This window comes from Diaphorina citri, unplaced genomic scaffold (genome assembly GCF_000475195.1).
Source record: "Diaphorina citri unplaced genomic scaffold, Diaci psyllid genome assembly version 1.1 scaffold415, whole genome shotgun sequence".
In the NCBI taxonomy this organism is placed as follows: Eukaryota; Metazoa; Arthropoda; class Insecta; order Hemiptera; family Psyllidae; genus Diaphorina; species Diaphorina citri.
This window is the reverse complement of record NW_007377850.1, coordinates 8,315-20,210: the sequence shown is the minus strand read 5'-3', so window position 1 is coordinate 20,210 and position 11,896 is coordinate 8,315. Positions and strand designations below refer to the sequence as shown.

The 11,896-nt window shown below is 37.1% G+C and overlaps 3 protein-coding genes and 1 long non-coding RNA gene across 4 annotated transcripts; 1 reads left to right on the top strand and 3 right to left on the bottom strand.

Moving 5' to 3' along the window:
* Nucleotides 1–2,163: 2,163 nt before the first annotated feature.
* LOC113467148 lies at nucleotides 2,164–2,760 on the bottom strand. The gene is made up of 2 exons (XR_003391318.1): nucleotides 2,601–2,760; nucleotides 2,164–2,418 (listed from the first exon to the last, which is right to left on the bottom strand). It is a non-coding gene; the product is annotated as an uncharacterized LOC113467148 (long non-coding RNA).
* A 1,053-nt stretch (nucleotides 2,761–3,813) lies between these two features.
* Nucleotides 3,814–4,941, bottom strand: LOC103508607 (coenzyme Q-binding protein COQ10 homolog B, mitochondrial). Its single transcript, XM_008473164.3, has 3 exons — nucleotides 4,898–4,941; nucleotides 4,485–4,601; nucleotides 3,814–4,249 (listed from the first exon to the last, which is right to left on the bottom strand). Exons 1-3 carry the CDS (start codon nucleotides 4,939–4,941, stop codon nucleotides 3,814–3,816), a joined length of 597 nt encoding a protein of 198 aa, XP_008471386.3.
* Nucleotides 4,942–6,804: 1,863 nt separating this feature from the next.
* On the top strand, nucleotides 6,805–9,851 carry LOC103508600 (the record flags this gene model as incomplete). Its single annotated transcript, XM_017443833.2, is given in 7 exon segments — nucleotides 6,805–6,914; nucleotides 7,004–7,029; nucleotides 7,231–7,343; nucleotides 7,631–7,886; nucleotides 8,205–8,455; nucleotides 8,794–9,033; nucleotides 9,313–9,851. Coding segments are annotated over 5 exon segments (1,242 nt in total). The 3' UTR covers nucleotides 9,720–9,851.
* Nucleotides 9,852–9,963: 112 nt separating this feature from the next.
* On the bottom strand, nucleotides 9,964–11,644 carry LOC103508601 (gamma-glutamyl hydrolase-like). The gene is made up of 3 exons (XM_008473157.2): nucleotides 11,396–11,644; nucleotides 10,975–11,173; nucleotides 9,964–10,386 (listed from the first exon to the last, which is right to left on the bottom strand). The coding sequence occupies exons 1-3, from the start codon at nucleotides 11,623–11,625 to the stop codon at nucleotides 10,207–10,209; spliced, it is 609 nt and encodes a 202-aa protein (XP_008471379.1). The 5' UTR covers nucleotides 11,626–11,644; the 3' UTR covers nucleotides 9,964–10,206.
* Nucleotides 11,645–11,896: the final 252 nt, after the last annotated feature.

Below are 11,896 nucleotides of genomic sequence, written 5' to 3'. Positions count from 1 at the left end.
TTGTGTGGGGGGGGGGGGGGGGCGATCACAGTTCCGATAATCTGTACAAATTCTGAAAGGGGGCGATCGTAGAGAAAAGGTTGGGAAACACTGGTCTAACTTATTATTATTATTTTGTGTCCAGATTGTCTAACTATAATTAAGTACCTAGTATGAGTACCTACCTATATCAAAGTTCTGTTAATATTCTTTCTTTAACATTCATAAGAAAAAAGATTTGCAAACTGTGATTTTTTTTTTTTTTTTTCAATATTTTGGCCTTGCTCTACAATTTAAAGCTGACTTTACCCACATACTTTTCAACTCCATATGTTGACAATTTAGCCTGTGTAGATACTATTTGTCTGTACACAAAAACACTAGACACAGGAATTTTATTAGGTAATATTTTCCCTTGTTTCAGAAAATACATTCCTAGCTACAATGTTGTTCAGACAAAATATAAGTATAGGTACCTACAGTAGGTATTACCATGGATAACACTTTTCCAACACAGTCAGATGACTAGACTCAGTCAATCTAGTAAAGTAAAATAAATAGGGAATTTACAAAGTTGAAGGTTTGATAACAGGATTTAACTATTTTTTTTATTCTTATTTGGGAGAAGATTGAGGTTTTATGGGCTATGTAAGACTCAGTCAATCTAGTAAAGTAAAATAAATAGGGAATTTACAAAGTTGAAGGTTTGATAACAGGATTTAACCATTTTCTTTATTCTTATTTGGGAGAAGATTGAGGTTTTATGGGCTATGTATGTATATGAAAAGCAGAAAACAGTATTAGGGTACAATGGTTATCGTTGTGCTCTACTAAAGGCTGAGTTTTGCCGTTGTAATCCAAGAAGATGTCTGTCCAATGCTAGCTGCTTCATATTGTAGTGTGGGGCAGGTACGTAGGTATCTACATGTATAATTAATTGATGTTAGTTTACCTATGTCATGACAGTCTGTTTTTGTCATAGAATAAAAAGGAACTCTTACCTCTTAGCAAGTCTCTTTCATTGTAAGTAGGAGTCTCATTTCCCTCGGCTTCCAATGGTTATCGTTGTGCTCTACTAAAGGCTGAGTTTTGCCGTTGTAACCCAAGAAGGTAGTGTGGGGCAGGTACGTAGGTATCTACAGGTATAATTAATTGATGTTAGTTTATCTATGTCATGACAGTCTGTTTTTGTCATAGAATAAAAAGGAACTCTTACCTCTCAGCAAGTCTCTTTCATTGTAAGTAGGAGTCTCATTTCCCTCAGCTTTATGACAGTCTGTTTTTGTCATAGAATAAAAAGGAACTCTTACCTCTCAGCAAGTCTCTTTCATTGTAAGTAGGAGTCTCATTTCCCTCGACTTCTTTATTACCATCTTCATTTGCTATAGGTCCATCACTAGTCTGTGTATTTACAGGGGTTGAATTCTCTCCAATTTCTTCTTTTTCCACAGCGGGAGGCTGGTTCGATTCTCGTGCTGAACACTCATTTTCTGTTGCACTGCAAAGGTTCACTAGGGCAGTGGAAACTAACAATAAACACAATGCATGGCCGAGCATTGTACGTTATTACATTTTATCGGTTATAGCTGTGTCCTGTGAGCGAGCTTATCACTGTTTCCAATCAGACGAATAGTACTGTCTTCTTGGCCTTTAATAATTTGGACTATTAATTAATTCGTAGGTGTAATACAGATGAGAACATAATATCTACCTACAATGCTCTCCGTTGGTTAGGTATGTAAAAAAGGATTCACTTATTTATTTAAAAAGAATGTCAGAAATTTTGCATCGGTAGTACCGATTCAGTACTAAGATACGAGTATAGCAAAATATTAAGTTACATATACAAATTATGTACCTACACTTACGATCTAAAGGTATTAACGATCACTCAATTATTGAAACAAAAGAATGAACATTGTTAATTTAGAACAATAATGAACATGGTAACGAGTTGTATATTTTACAAATATCACAAGAATCGAACTTCAGTATTATCCGGTTAGGTATGTAAAAAAGGATTCACTTATTTATTTAAAAAGAATGTCAGAAATTTCGCATCGGTAGTACCGATTCAGTACTAAGATATAGCAAAATATTAAGTTACATATACAAATTATGTACCTACACTTACGATCTAAAGCTATTAACGATCACTCAATTATTGAAACAAAAGAATGAACATTGTTAATTTAGAACAATATGGTAACGAGTTGTATATTTTACAAATATCACAAGAATCGAACTTCAGTATTATCTTGTTGTACAGAACACTGACTTCGTATTTGAAAAATAATGTACAATTTCGATATTAAATTAAAAGAGGAATAATTAGGTAATACTTAAATCCATGGATAGACAAGTTGGAGTAATAACTTTGAACAGTAGGTACACATATTTTAGATAAGTGGTAAGTACAAGAGGTGAGATATCTCACACCTGTAGATTGGAATAAAAAAAAAGCTCATCTCCAATACTTACCACTGGCCGATATTAAATTAAAAGAGGAATAATTAGGTAATACTTAAATCCATGGATAGACAAGTTGGAGTAATAACTTTGAAAAGTAGGTACACATATTTTAGATAAGTGGTAAGTACAAGAGGTGAGATATCTCACACCTGTAGATTGGAATGAAAAATAGCTCATCTCCAATACTTACCACTTGCTTAAGAACAGCAGGTAATGAAAAAATACAGACTTTTTCCATGCAATATCTTTACCTATAAAATTTGTAAAAACACAAAATAATTAGTGTAATTACACTTCAAACTTTCTAAATTATGAATCGTATTATCCTGTTGTACAGAACACTGACTTCGTATTTGAAAAATAATGTACAATTTCGATATTAAATTAAAAGAGGAATAATTAGGTACCTAAATCCATGGATAGACAAGTTGGAGTAATAACTTTGAACAGTAGGTACACATATTTTAGATAAGTGGTAAGTACAAGAGGTGAGATATCTGGATATCTCACACCTGTAGATTGGAATAAAAAAAAGCTCATCTCCAATACTTACCACTGGCCTAAGAACAGCAGGTAATGAAAAAATACAGACTTTTTCCATGCAATATCTTTACCTATAAAATTTGTAAAAACACAAAATAATTAGTGTAATTACACTCCAAACTTTCAAAATTATGAATCAAAAGTTAGTTGAATTTACTAGCAAAAGCTAATACCTATCATGGTACTTTGTACCTACAAAAATGAGATAGGTATGTATAATTACCTAAATTTACAGTAATTTCGGGTAAAATAGTCCCTTTCCTTTCTTAACTCTTCTTAAAAATCTTAGGAACAAAAAGCAAGATAGGTAGGTAAGTCTGTTATGTACCTACTGAAATTAAAATAATGATTCAAACAAAACTAGTGTGCTGAAAATTTTGTTCAGACAAAATATAAGTATAGGTACCTACAGTAGGTATTACCATGGATAACACTTTTCCAACACAGTCAGATGACTAGTAAATTATGAATCAAAAGTTAGTTGAATTTACTAGCAAAAGCTAATACCTATCATGGTACTTTGTACCTACAAAAATGAGATAGGTATGTACAATTACCTAAATTTACAGTAATTTCGGGTAAAATAGTCCCTTTCCTTTCTTAACTCTTCTTAAAAATCTTAGCTACGCCACTGGTAAACTCTTAGGAACCATACCACCTACTTTTGTGCCACATTGACAGGTAGCCTATGAATAGGTATTGTGGGTTTCCCATATCTCATTTCAGCTTCTGCAAAGAAAGCTTTCTCCATCTGCCTTACAAGTTCATTAAAAAACATATGGGCTAGATTCGAATGCAATAATGATTTGAATTCAAAACTCACATAGAAGTCAATAACACACGATTCCCATATCTCATTTCAGCTTCTGCAAAGAAAGCTTTCTCCATCTGCCTTACAAGTTCATTAAAAAACATATGGGCTAGATTCGAATGTAATAATGATTTGAATTCAAAACTCACATAGAAGTCAATAACACAAGACTGAGGTACATCTTCTAGGCCTCTGTGAAATCTCCACATTGTCACCAAGTGATCAAAGAGCTTGCCATCAAAACAATTGGCTTTAATCAGCTTTGGTCTGTCTAGTGTTACATTGGAGGTATAGCTTTCTACAATAGGAGGGAAGCCTATGGTTAGAGATCCAATAATTTTCTTTTCTGATTTGTAAGTTACAACTGATTTTTTACAAAATGGCACAAAGTTTTTGTAGTTTTCAACATCAGACACTACCTCATACATTTGTTCTCTTGAATATCTGAAATCAAAATAGAATGAAACATAAGCATTTTTCTTCTTTTTAATTCCATACCTACCAATAATGACAATAGAATCTTGAGTGGAAGTAACCAACCATTGCACTTAAAGGTTAATAACAACTGTAGCATTATTAAATTCTCAGGAAAAAAAAAGAGGCTACAACCTGGAATTGAACTCATTGAACTTCCCGTTTATAATATAGGCCAAATTCCTAGACCACACAGAGGACTTACCCAACTAATTTCCTTCCTAAATATTCTTTTTTCTTGCTGAATGTGTCTGCAATATTGAAGAAGCTCTTTTGTTGAGTGTAGATAAGTGGTATTGCATTGTAGCTAGGAATGCATTTTCTGAAACAAGGGAAAATATTACCTAATAAAATTCCTGTGTCTACTGTTTTTGTGTACTGACAAATAGTATCTACACAGGCTACATTGTCAACATATGGAGTTGAAAAGCATATGTGGGTAAAGTCAACTTTAAATATTGTAGAGCAAGGCTAAAATATTGAAAAAAAAAAAAAAAAAAAAAAATTCACAGTTTGCAGGTCTTTTTTATGAATGTTAAAGAAAGAATATGGTAATTATGCATAAGACACGTCAATGGCAAATTTACTGAAAATTTCTATATAAGAGGAAAAACTTACTTTAAGAGTGTGCTAGATGTAGTTTTGACCGGCGCGAACGACATGTTGTAGCGCGTCTGCCTTGTAAGCGCTAGGCCGTGGGTTTGATTCTCGCCCGGGACGGATTTTATCCTGAACAGACTGAACCGTCCACACTGCCTCGACAACATAGATTCACCTCGTCGATCGACGGCTGGTCAACTAAGTTTGGACACACGTTTACTTCATTAATTATCTACAATTCTAAATCCTAAGCATATGACAACATGTCCGTCATTAAGCATATGAAAACATATTCTTCATTATAAGAATATGAAAACATGCTCGTCATTTTTCGCAGGTTCCAATTTCGACAATCCCAACATCGGATACAAGCGACTGAAAGTGAGCGGTTCGGCGATCTGTAAGAAAATGTGCGAGTACCCGGTCATTCATTTGGATCTGGGTGACATTGATGGTTATAACGAGTCGGATATCCTGTGGACTTTGTACGATAAGATTGACGATGTGTATAAGAAACAGTTCCCGTTCCTGAACGAAACCAGTTATATGCATGCGCTGAGCGAAGAGAATGACGTTAAGCTAAGATATGGAAGGTAAATAGAATCTCCTTGGTTATCCTGCCCGAATAAAAGTCCCATTACCCCGGCAGTTTAAGCAAAATCTCGTCTATTTTTATGTTAACTAGAAAATGATGTGTATACGATAGAGGTCTTGGTGTTTTCTTCGTAAATAACAGGACTGCCATACCTCTGACAGGCAATACTTTCTGCTGCCTTGCGGGAGTAACCTTTGCAATAAATTTGCCATAAAAATGTATTAACTAAGTATAAGTTATATTGACTTAGTGATTTATTTAGACTTTCGACTTTCCGATACCTAAAATTATTTCCCTATTTGTGTTCAGATTCTCGGAGCGCGGCACAGTGGAATACGGGGAGTTCAAAAAGTCGCTCACCTTCCTCTCGAATCTCCTGTATAAGGTGTACCACAATGAACCCGTCATCCTCATAGACAACTATGACAAGTCGCTACTCAACTTGTATCTCAAGTATGGACCAAATCACGAGTCTTCGTTGACATTGCGCAAAGCTCTGGAGGACTTGCTTAAGAAATCCCTCAAGCACAATCTTGTTAATTTTTTTTTAATTAAGATGATAAGTAGGAATTTTCTATCAAATAATTACCTCATCAGAGAAATCCTAAATTCCTGTAAGCATCGAGCAAAACTGTAAGTACCTACCTATCTTTTGATACCAAAATATCACTGTGGCCCTCAAATTCAACACAATATTTAAAATCTTGGCATTAGTAAATCTAGGTCAAGTCCATGGACCTTACCCTTGATTTTGATCAGTATCAAAAATAACATCAGATACTGAGGTAGTGTTTGGTTAACACTATTTTATTCACTCCATAGGTGACCATCATTAAGGTTACAAGTATTTATTCATTAACTTTAGGTACTGTATTGAAAATTATTTAGTCACACCTACACCTTACATCACCTATATTTTTACACCTATAACAGCTAGCAGTAACTTCAAGGTTTTCTGAGAATTTCTGAACATCTCACCTACTTATGAAAAATAATATGGCAAAATAGAAACGTTGAAGAAGTGACGGTACTTGTCCAGAAGTCACGTCCATGCCGGAGCGCGGCACAGTGGAATACGGGGAGTTCAAAAAGTCGCTCACCTTCCTCTCGAATCTCCTGTATAAGGTGTACCACAATGAACCTGTCATCCTCATAGACAACTATGACAAGTCCCTACTCAACTTGTATCTCAAGTATGGACCAAATCATTCTCCCAAATAAGAATAAAGAAAATGGTTAAATCCTGTTATCAAACCTTCAACTTTGTAAATTCCCTATTTATTTTACTTTACTAGATTGACTGAGTCGTTCATAATTTTGCTCGTTCTAGAGGTTCACAAGGCAAACGCCCTGAGCTCTTCCTTTTCTTCGCTGGCCTCAGAGAGAGTGTTCATCGATAAAAGTTACCTCCTCAAGGATATATTCAAGACGAAAAAGAAGGTCATTCTCCTTACGATTCGCTGGCCTCAGAGAGAGTGTTCATCGACAAAAGTTACCTCCTCAAGGATATATTCAAGACGAAAAAGAAGGTCATTCTCCTTACGCGACCTCCGAAATGGGGCAAAACTGTCACACTGGACATGATCAAACATTTTCTCAATCTGGAAGTCAACGAGTTGGGAGACCGAATCCCTTCAAACCTGTTGAATCAGCCGAAGATGTTCCATGGTAAGAAAAAGAATAGCCAGCCTAGTTAAGCTTGGTTGGTAGCGCGTCTGCCTTGTAAGCGCTAGGCTGTGGGTTTGATTCTCGCGAAATGGGGCAAAACTGTCACACTGGACATGATCAAACATTTTCTCAATCTGGAAGTCAACGAGTTGGGAGACCGAATCCCTTCAAATCTGTTGAATCAGCCGAAGATGTTCCATGGTAAGAAAAAGAATAGCCAGCCTAGTTAAGCTTGATTAATAGCGCGTCTGCCTTGTAAGCGCTAGGCCGTGGGTTTGATTCTCACCCGGGACGGATTTTATCCTGAACAGACTGAACTGTCCACACTGCTTCGACAACATAGATTCACCTCGTCGATCGACGGCTGGTCAACTAAGTTTGGACACACCTTTACTTCATTAATTATCTACAATTCTAAATCCTAAGCATATGACAACATGTTCGTCATTATAAAAAGAATATGAAAACATGGTCGTCATTTTTCGCAGGTTCCAATTTCGACAATCCCAACATCGGATACAAGCGACTGAAAGTGAGCGGTTCGGCGATCTGTAAGAAAATGTGCGAGTACCCGGTCATTCATTTGGATCTGGGTGACATTGATGGTTATAACGAGTCGGATATCCTGTGGACTTTGTACGATAAGATTGACGATGTGTATAAGAAACAGTTCCCGTTCCTGAACGAAACCAGTTATATGCATGCGCTGAGCGAAGAGAATGACGTTAAGCTAAGATATGGAAGGTAAATAGAATCTCCTTGGTTATCCTGCCCGAATAAGACTGAAAAGTCCCATTACCCCGGCAGTTTAAGCAAAATCTCGTCTATTTTTATGTTAACTAGAAAATGATGTGTATACGATAGAGGTCTTGGTGTTTTCTTCGTAAATAACAGGACTGCCATACCTCTGACAGGCAATACTTTCTGCTGCCTTGCGGGAGTAACCTTTGCAATAAATTTGCCATAAAAATGTATTAAATAAGTATAAGTTATATTGACTTAGTGATTTATTTAGACTTTCGACTTTCCGATACCTAAAATTATTTCCCTATTTGTGTTCAGATTCTCGGAGCGCGGCACAGTGGAATACGGGGAGTTCAAAAAGTCGCTCACCTTCCTCTCGAATCTCCTGTATAAGGTGTACCACAATGAACCTGTCATCCTCATAGACAACTATGACAAGTCCCTACTCAACTTGTATCTCAAGTATGGACCAAATCATGAGTCTTCGTTGACATTGCGCAAAGCTCTGGAGGACTTGCTTAAGAAATCCCTCAAGCACAATCCCCGCTTAAGAAAAGCTTTCATTACAGGTGAGCATCGCCCTAGTAACCAAAATAGGATTGTATCCGGGTAGAAAAGAGGATCGGATTATCCCATCCTGTACCTGGATTCTAATAAACCTTTCTGTGCTCAAGTTTATTTGTTTTGTTCTATTCCGATTCTAGCCGGGTAGAAACCGTATAAGTATTGTGTCGTTTATCGCGCATCTGGTGAAAGGCATACTACGGAATGGGCATCCTACGACACAGACCATACGAGTCTAATGTAGCAGTTGTTTCATTGCTACTAAATAAAAACGGTAAAACACCCATATTTTAAAATTTAAAAAAAGTAAATTAATAATGCCTTTACCTTCCCTTTCCTCCAGGTGTATTCCCCTGTGCCAAGTACGATTTACTGAGTAAGATCGACGTCCTAGACTGCAACGTTTTCAATCCTTATTTCGGCCGAGACTTTGGTCTGACTGAGATGGAAGTATTCGAACTGGTGGGCCATATGGCGACTTCCAAGTTGGAAAAAATCATGGACTTCTACCTGGGTTATGCCCATGGCAATCAAACCAAACTGGCCAATCCATACTCTATTATGAATGTGCTTCTCAGTAATGGTAAGTACCTACTAATGACAATCTGGTAAACATCTGAACGATTAAGTATACGTGTAGGTATCTCCCCTTGAAAAAATATAATTCTTGTTCGATTTTTTATCAGACTGTCTGATAATCACGACACTTCTGGTTTTTATTCATGGAGGTTGATAAATTAACAAATGGTTTTATAGGTCTACTTGCATAAATGGCCCTCTTTTTTACAGGTTTTTAATGGGGAATGTATCTCTTCCTCAAACCACAACGTGCAAATATTAAACAAAATACACTTCATTTCAGGTGTCGTCAAACCTTACTGGCCCAGCAAAGAGGACGTCAAAGTATTCAACAAGGCGCTCAAAATTTACTACAAACACGACTACAAAACTTTAATGTCCGGTGAAGCGATACCCAATATATATCTATCTCAGAAGTTGAAACTTTCGGAGGTCATCGAACCGGAAAATCTTCTCGAAATGTTGGTGTACAATGGGTATCTGACTGCGATACCAAGTCAAACCAAGGACGTTCCTTTGAAAAGGAAAATGCCGGGCCAGAATAAAAATGAGACTGTAGTGACGACCATTACGTTTCATAATGTCACCATACCGAATCGGGAAATTCTGACGGCTTTCCACAAGATCATACGGAAGGAGAACAAGGAAAAACTGCAGAATGCTAACGAAGGAGAAGTGAAAGAGGAATGAGACTTGGTCTCATATTGTCAAGTCGAATGAAACTTGAGAAACTTTGCCCACCGTTGGATTCAACTTGAATTCAGTAAATTCGAGGTTTATTTGAATCACAGATTATTTGCAATGAAAACGCTAATCTATTTTAAAAAAAAGATGGAGGAAAAAAAACAGCCTCCTCAAAACCCATCTCCAACAATTACTCTATGCACAAATTTCGTTGTAGGTAAGGTAACTGAAATGAAAAAGACAAACTGAGTACATTGTGATACGGATAAAAATTGTACTTTTCTTTATTTTTGTAGGTACTTGGTCAACTAAAAATCAGTAAAATCAGTACCTATTTTGTACAGTTACCTCAGTAAAAGCCTTTATTTATATTGAATTGAGTCCATGTGGTTGATGTGGTCACATTCTCAAGTGCAGATTATTTTCTCTCTTAGTCCACTCTCTTCCTATTCCTTATTCTTTGCTGGAAGGAAGTTCTTTGCTTTCAAATACGTTAATCAAAGAAGTATATTTGCTCAAAGGAGGTCTTGTTGTTCAAAGGATAGCTCATCGTAGGGGCGTAGTTATAGATGACTTCTTTATAAAGATCAGCATGGGATGGGTAGGCATGTTTGTTCTTGGATGCCTCTGTCACTATCCAGTCGTAGAATAGACGCGATGTTTCGATTGCGATCTGAAACAGGTAATTTTTTCAAGGAAATAACTTCATTGTATTGTAAGCGCTAGGCCGCGGGTTCAATTTTCGCCCAGGACGGATTTTACCCTGGTGGGATGATGTTCGTTCTCGGAACGGCTGGCTTTTTCCTATCCTGTCTTCCTCTCTTTGATTGCGGAACGATAAGACCTTAGAAAAGTTCCCTCTGTAAAACCTCTTATTAAAAAAAAAAAACTTTATCGTATAACTGCCACGGTTTTTATTGACTGAGGTTTTTATCCTTCATTCGACGACAAGCTACCCGCCTCTTCACTTTGAGATCACCAAGCCTGAGTGAGGTAACGTTTTGTAACTTCAGGAATCCATTAGTCCACCCACTCACTATCAGGTAGACCTGACGACAGGTTCACCTGATCAGGTCTACCTGATAGTGTGTGTGCTCATCAGGTGTCTCAAAAGGTGGTACCTGATCAGAGTGATCAGGTGGCTGGCCTTAGGAACTGGTGTATTCACATGCTATCGCCGCCGCCCTTATTTATTTATCGTATGCCCTTGAAACTGTTAGACATAAAATGATAACCATACAGCCAAAAAGTAATGACTTACTCTAGAATGATTCACATGGGCTACTGTGTTCCACTCGTAAGAGTTTTTCTCCGGATGGAATTGAATGCCTACAAACGGATACTTTTTCGACTGCACGGTAGACACGAACTTTTTGCCATTGCCGGCTTTGCTTTCCGTTAGAATATCCCAGGCGTCGGACAGTTTGGTGGAGTTCATCGTGGCCCTTGTGATACACCAACTGAAAAAGCGGATAGGAGATACATAGGATTTTGGACAAAAGATTAGTCAAGTTGAAATAATCTTCTTTTTCTTTGCCTTTTCCCATGTGTAGGTGGAGTCGGCGTTTTACGAGTGGATGCCCTTCGCACTCAACCTTTATTGCTATTTCTTTAGCTGGGAAATTCAGGCTGGTACCTATACTCCCTGCTTAACGTCCCCCAGCCAGACAAGGTAAACTCACATGTGGTAATTGTACGTAATATTGTTCTTGGCCAGGGCCTTGAGGCTTTTTTTCGGGAAGGTTTTGTACAGTCCTGTTTTGCTTCCGTTCTTCAAAAAGCGGAGGCTGAGATTTTCATGGAAGCAATTGCAGTCCGTGCGCAATTCTTTCTCCTTATTTTCGACAAACAGGAGCAGTTCGAAACCCAGACAAATCCCGAGAATGGGAAAATAATCGCCTCGAGAGTTCATCTGGAAAAAATTACATAATAATATTATTAGGTGTGTAGGTACATATAATTCATACTCGTAAGAAATGGTCGAAAATAATTAAATAATAATACAAATTTACAAATTTTATATCCCCCCCTTTAGGCGCTTTAACTATGCGTTAAATTCACTGATGAAATCCTGGCAGACTATCATTGGGTTAGAGTAAAAGAACACTCAAATAAGCATCATTCAATAGGATAAGGAAAGTCGTGTGATGTTCACACCAGATTTTTTCTATTACTGTTATCTA

Excerpts from the sequence above, each read along its gene's own strand:
- LOC103508607 (XM_008473164.3), bottom strand. The coding sequence starts at position 4,941 with ATGTCGTTCGCGCCGGTCAAAACTACATCTAGCACACTCTTAAA. Across the intron at positions 4,602-4,897 it reads ACATCTAGCACACTCTTAAA|AAAATGCATTCCTAGCTACA; the intron begins GTAAGTTTTTCC and ends CCCTTGTTTCAG. Across the intron at positions 4,250-4,484 it reads TTAGGAAGGAAATTAGTTGG|ATATTCAAGAGAACAAATGT; the intron begins GTAAGTCCTCTG and ends TTTTGATTTCAG.
- LOC103508601 (XM_008473157.2), bottom strand. The coding sequence starts at position 11,625 with ATGAACTCTCGAGGCGATTATTTTCCCATTCTCGGGATTTGTCTGGGT. Across the intron at positions 11,174-11,395 it reads ATTACGTACAATTACCACAT|TTGGTGTATCACAAGGGCCA; the intron begins GTGAGTTTACCT and ends CCGCTTTTTCAG. Across the intron at positions 10,387-10,974 it reads CCCATGTGAATCATTCTAGA|ATCGCAATCGAAACATCGCG; the intron begins GTAAGTCATTAC and ends TACCTGTTTCAG.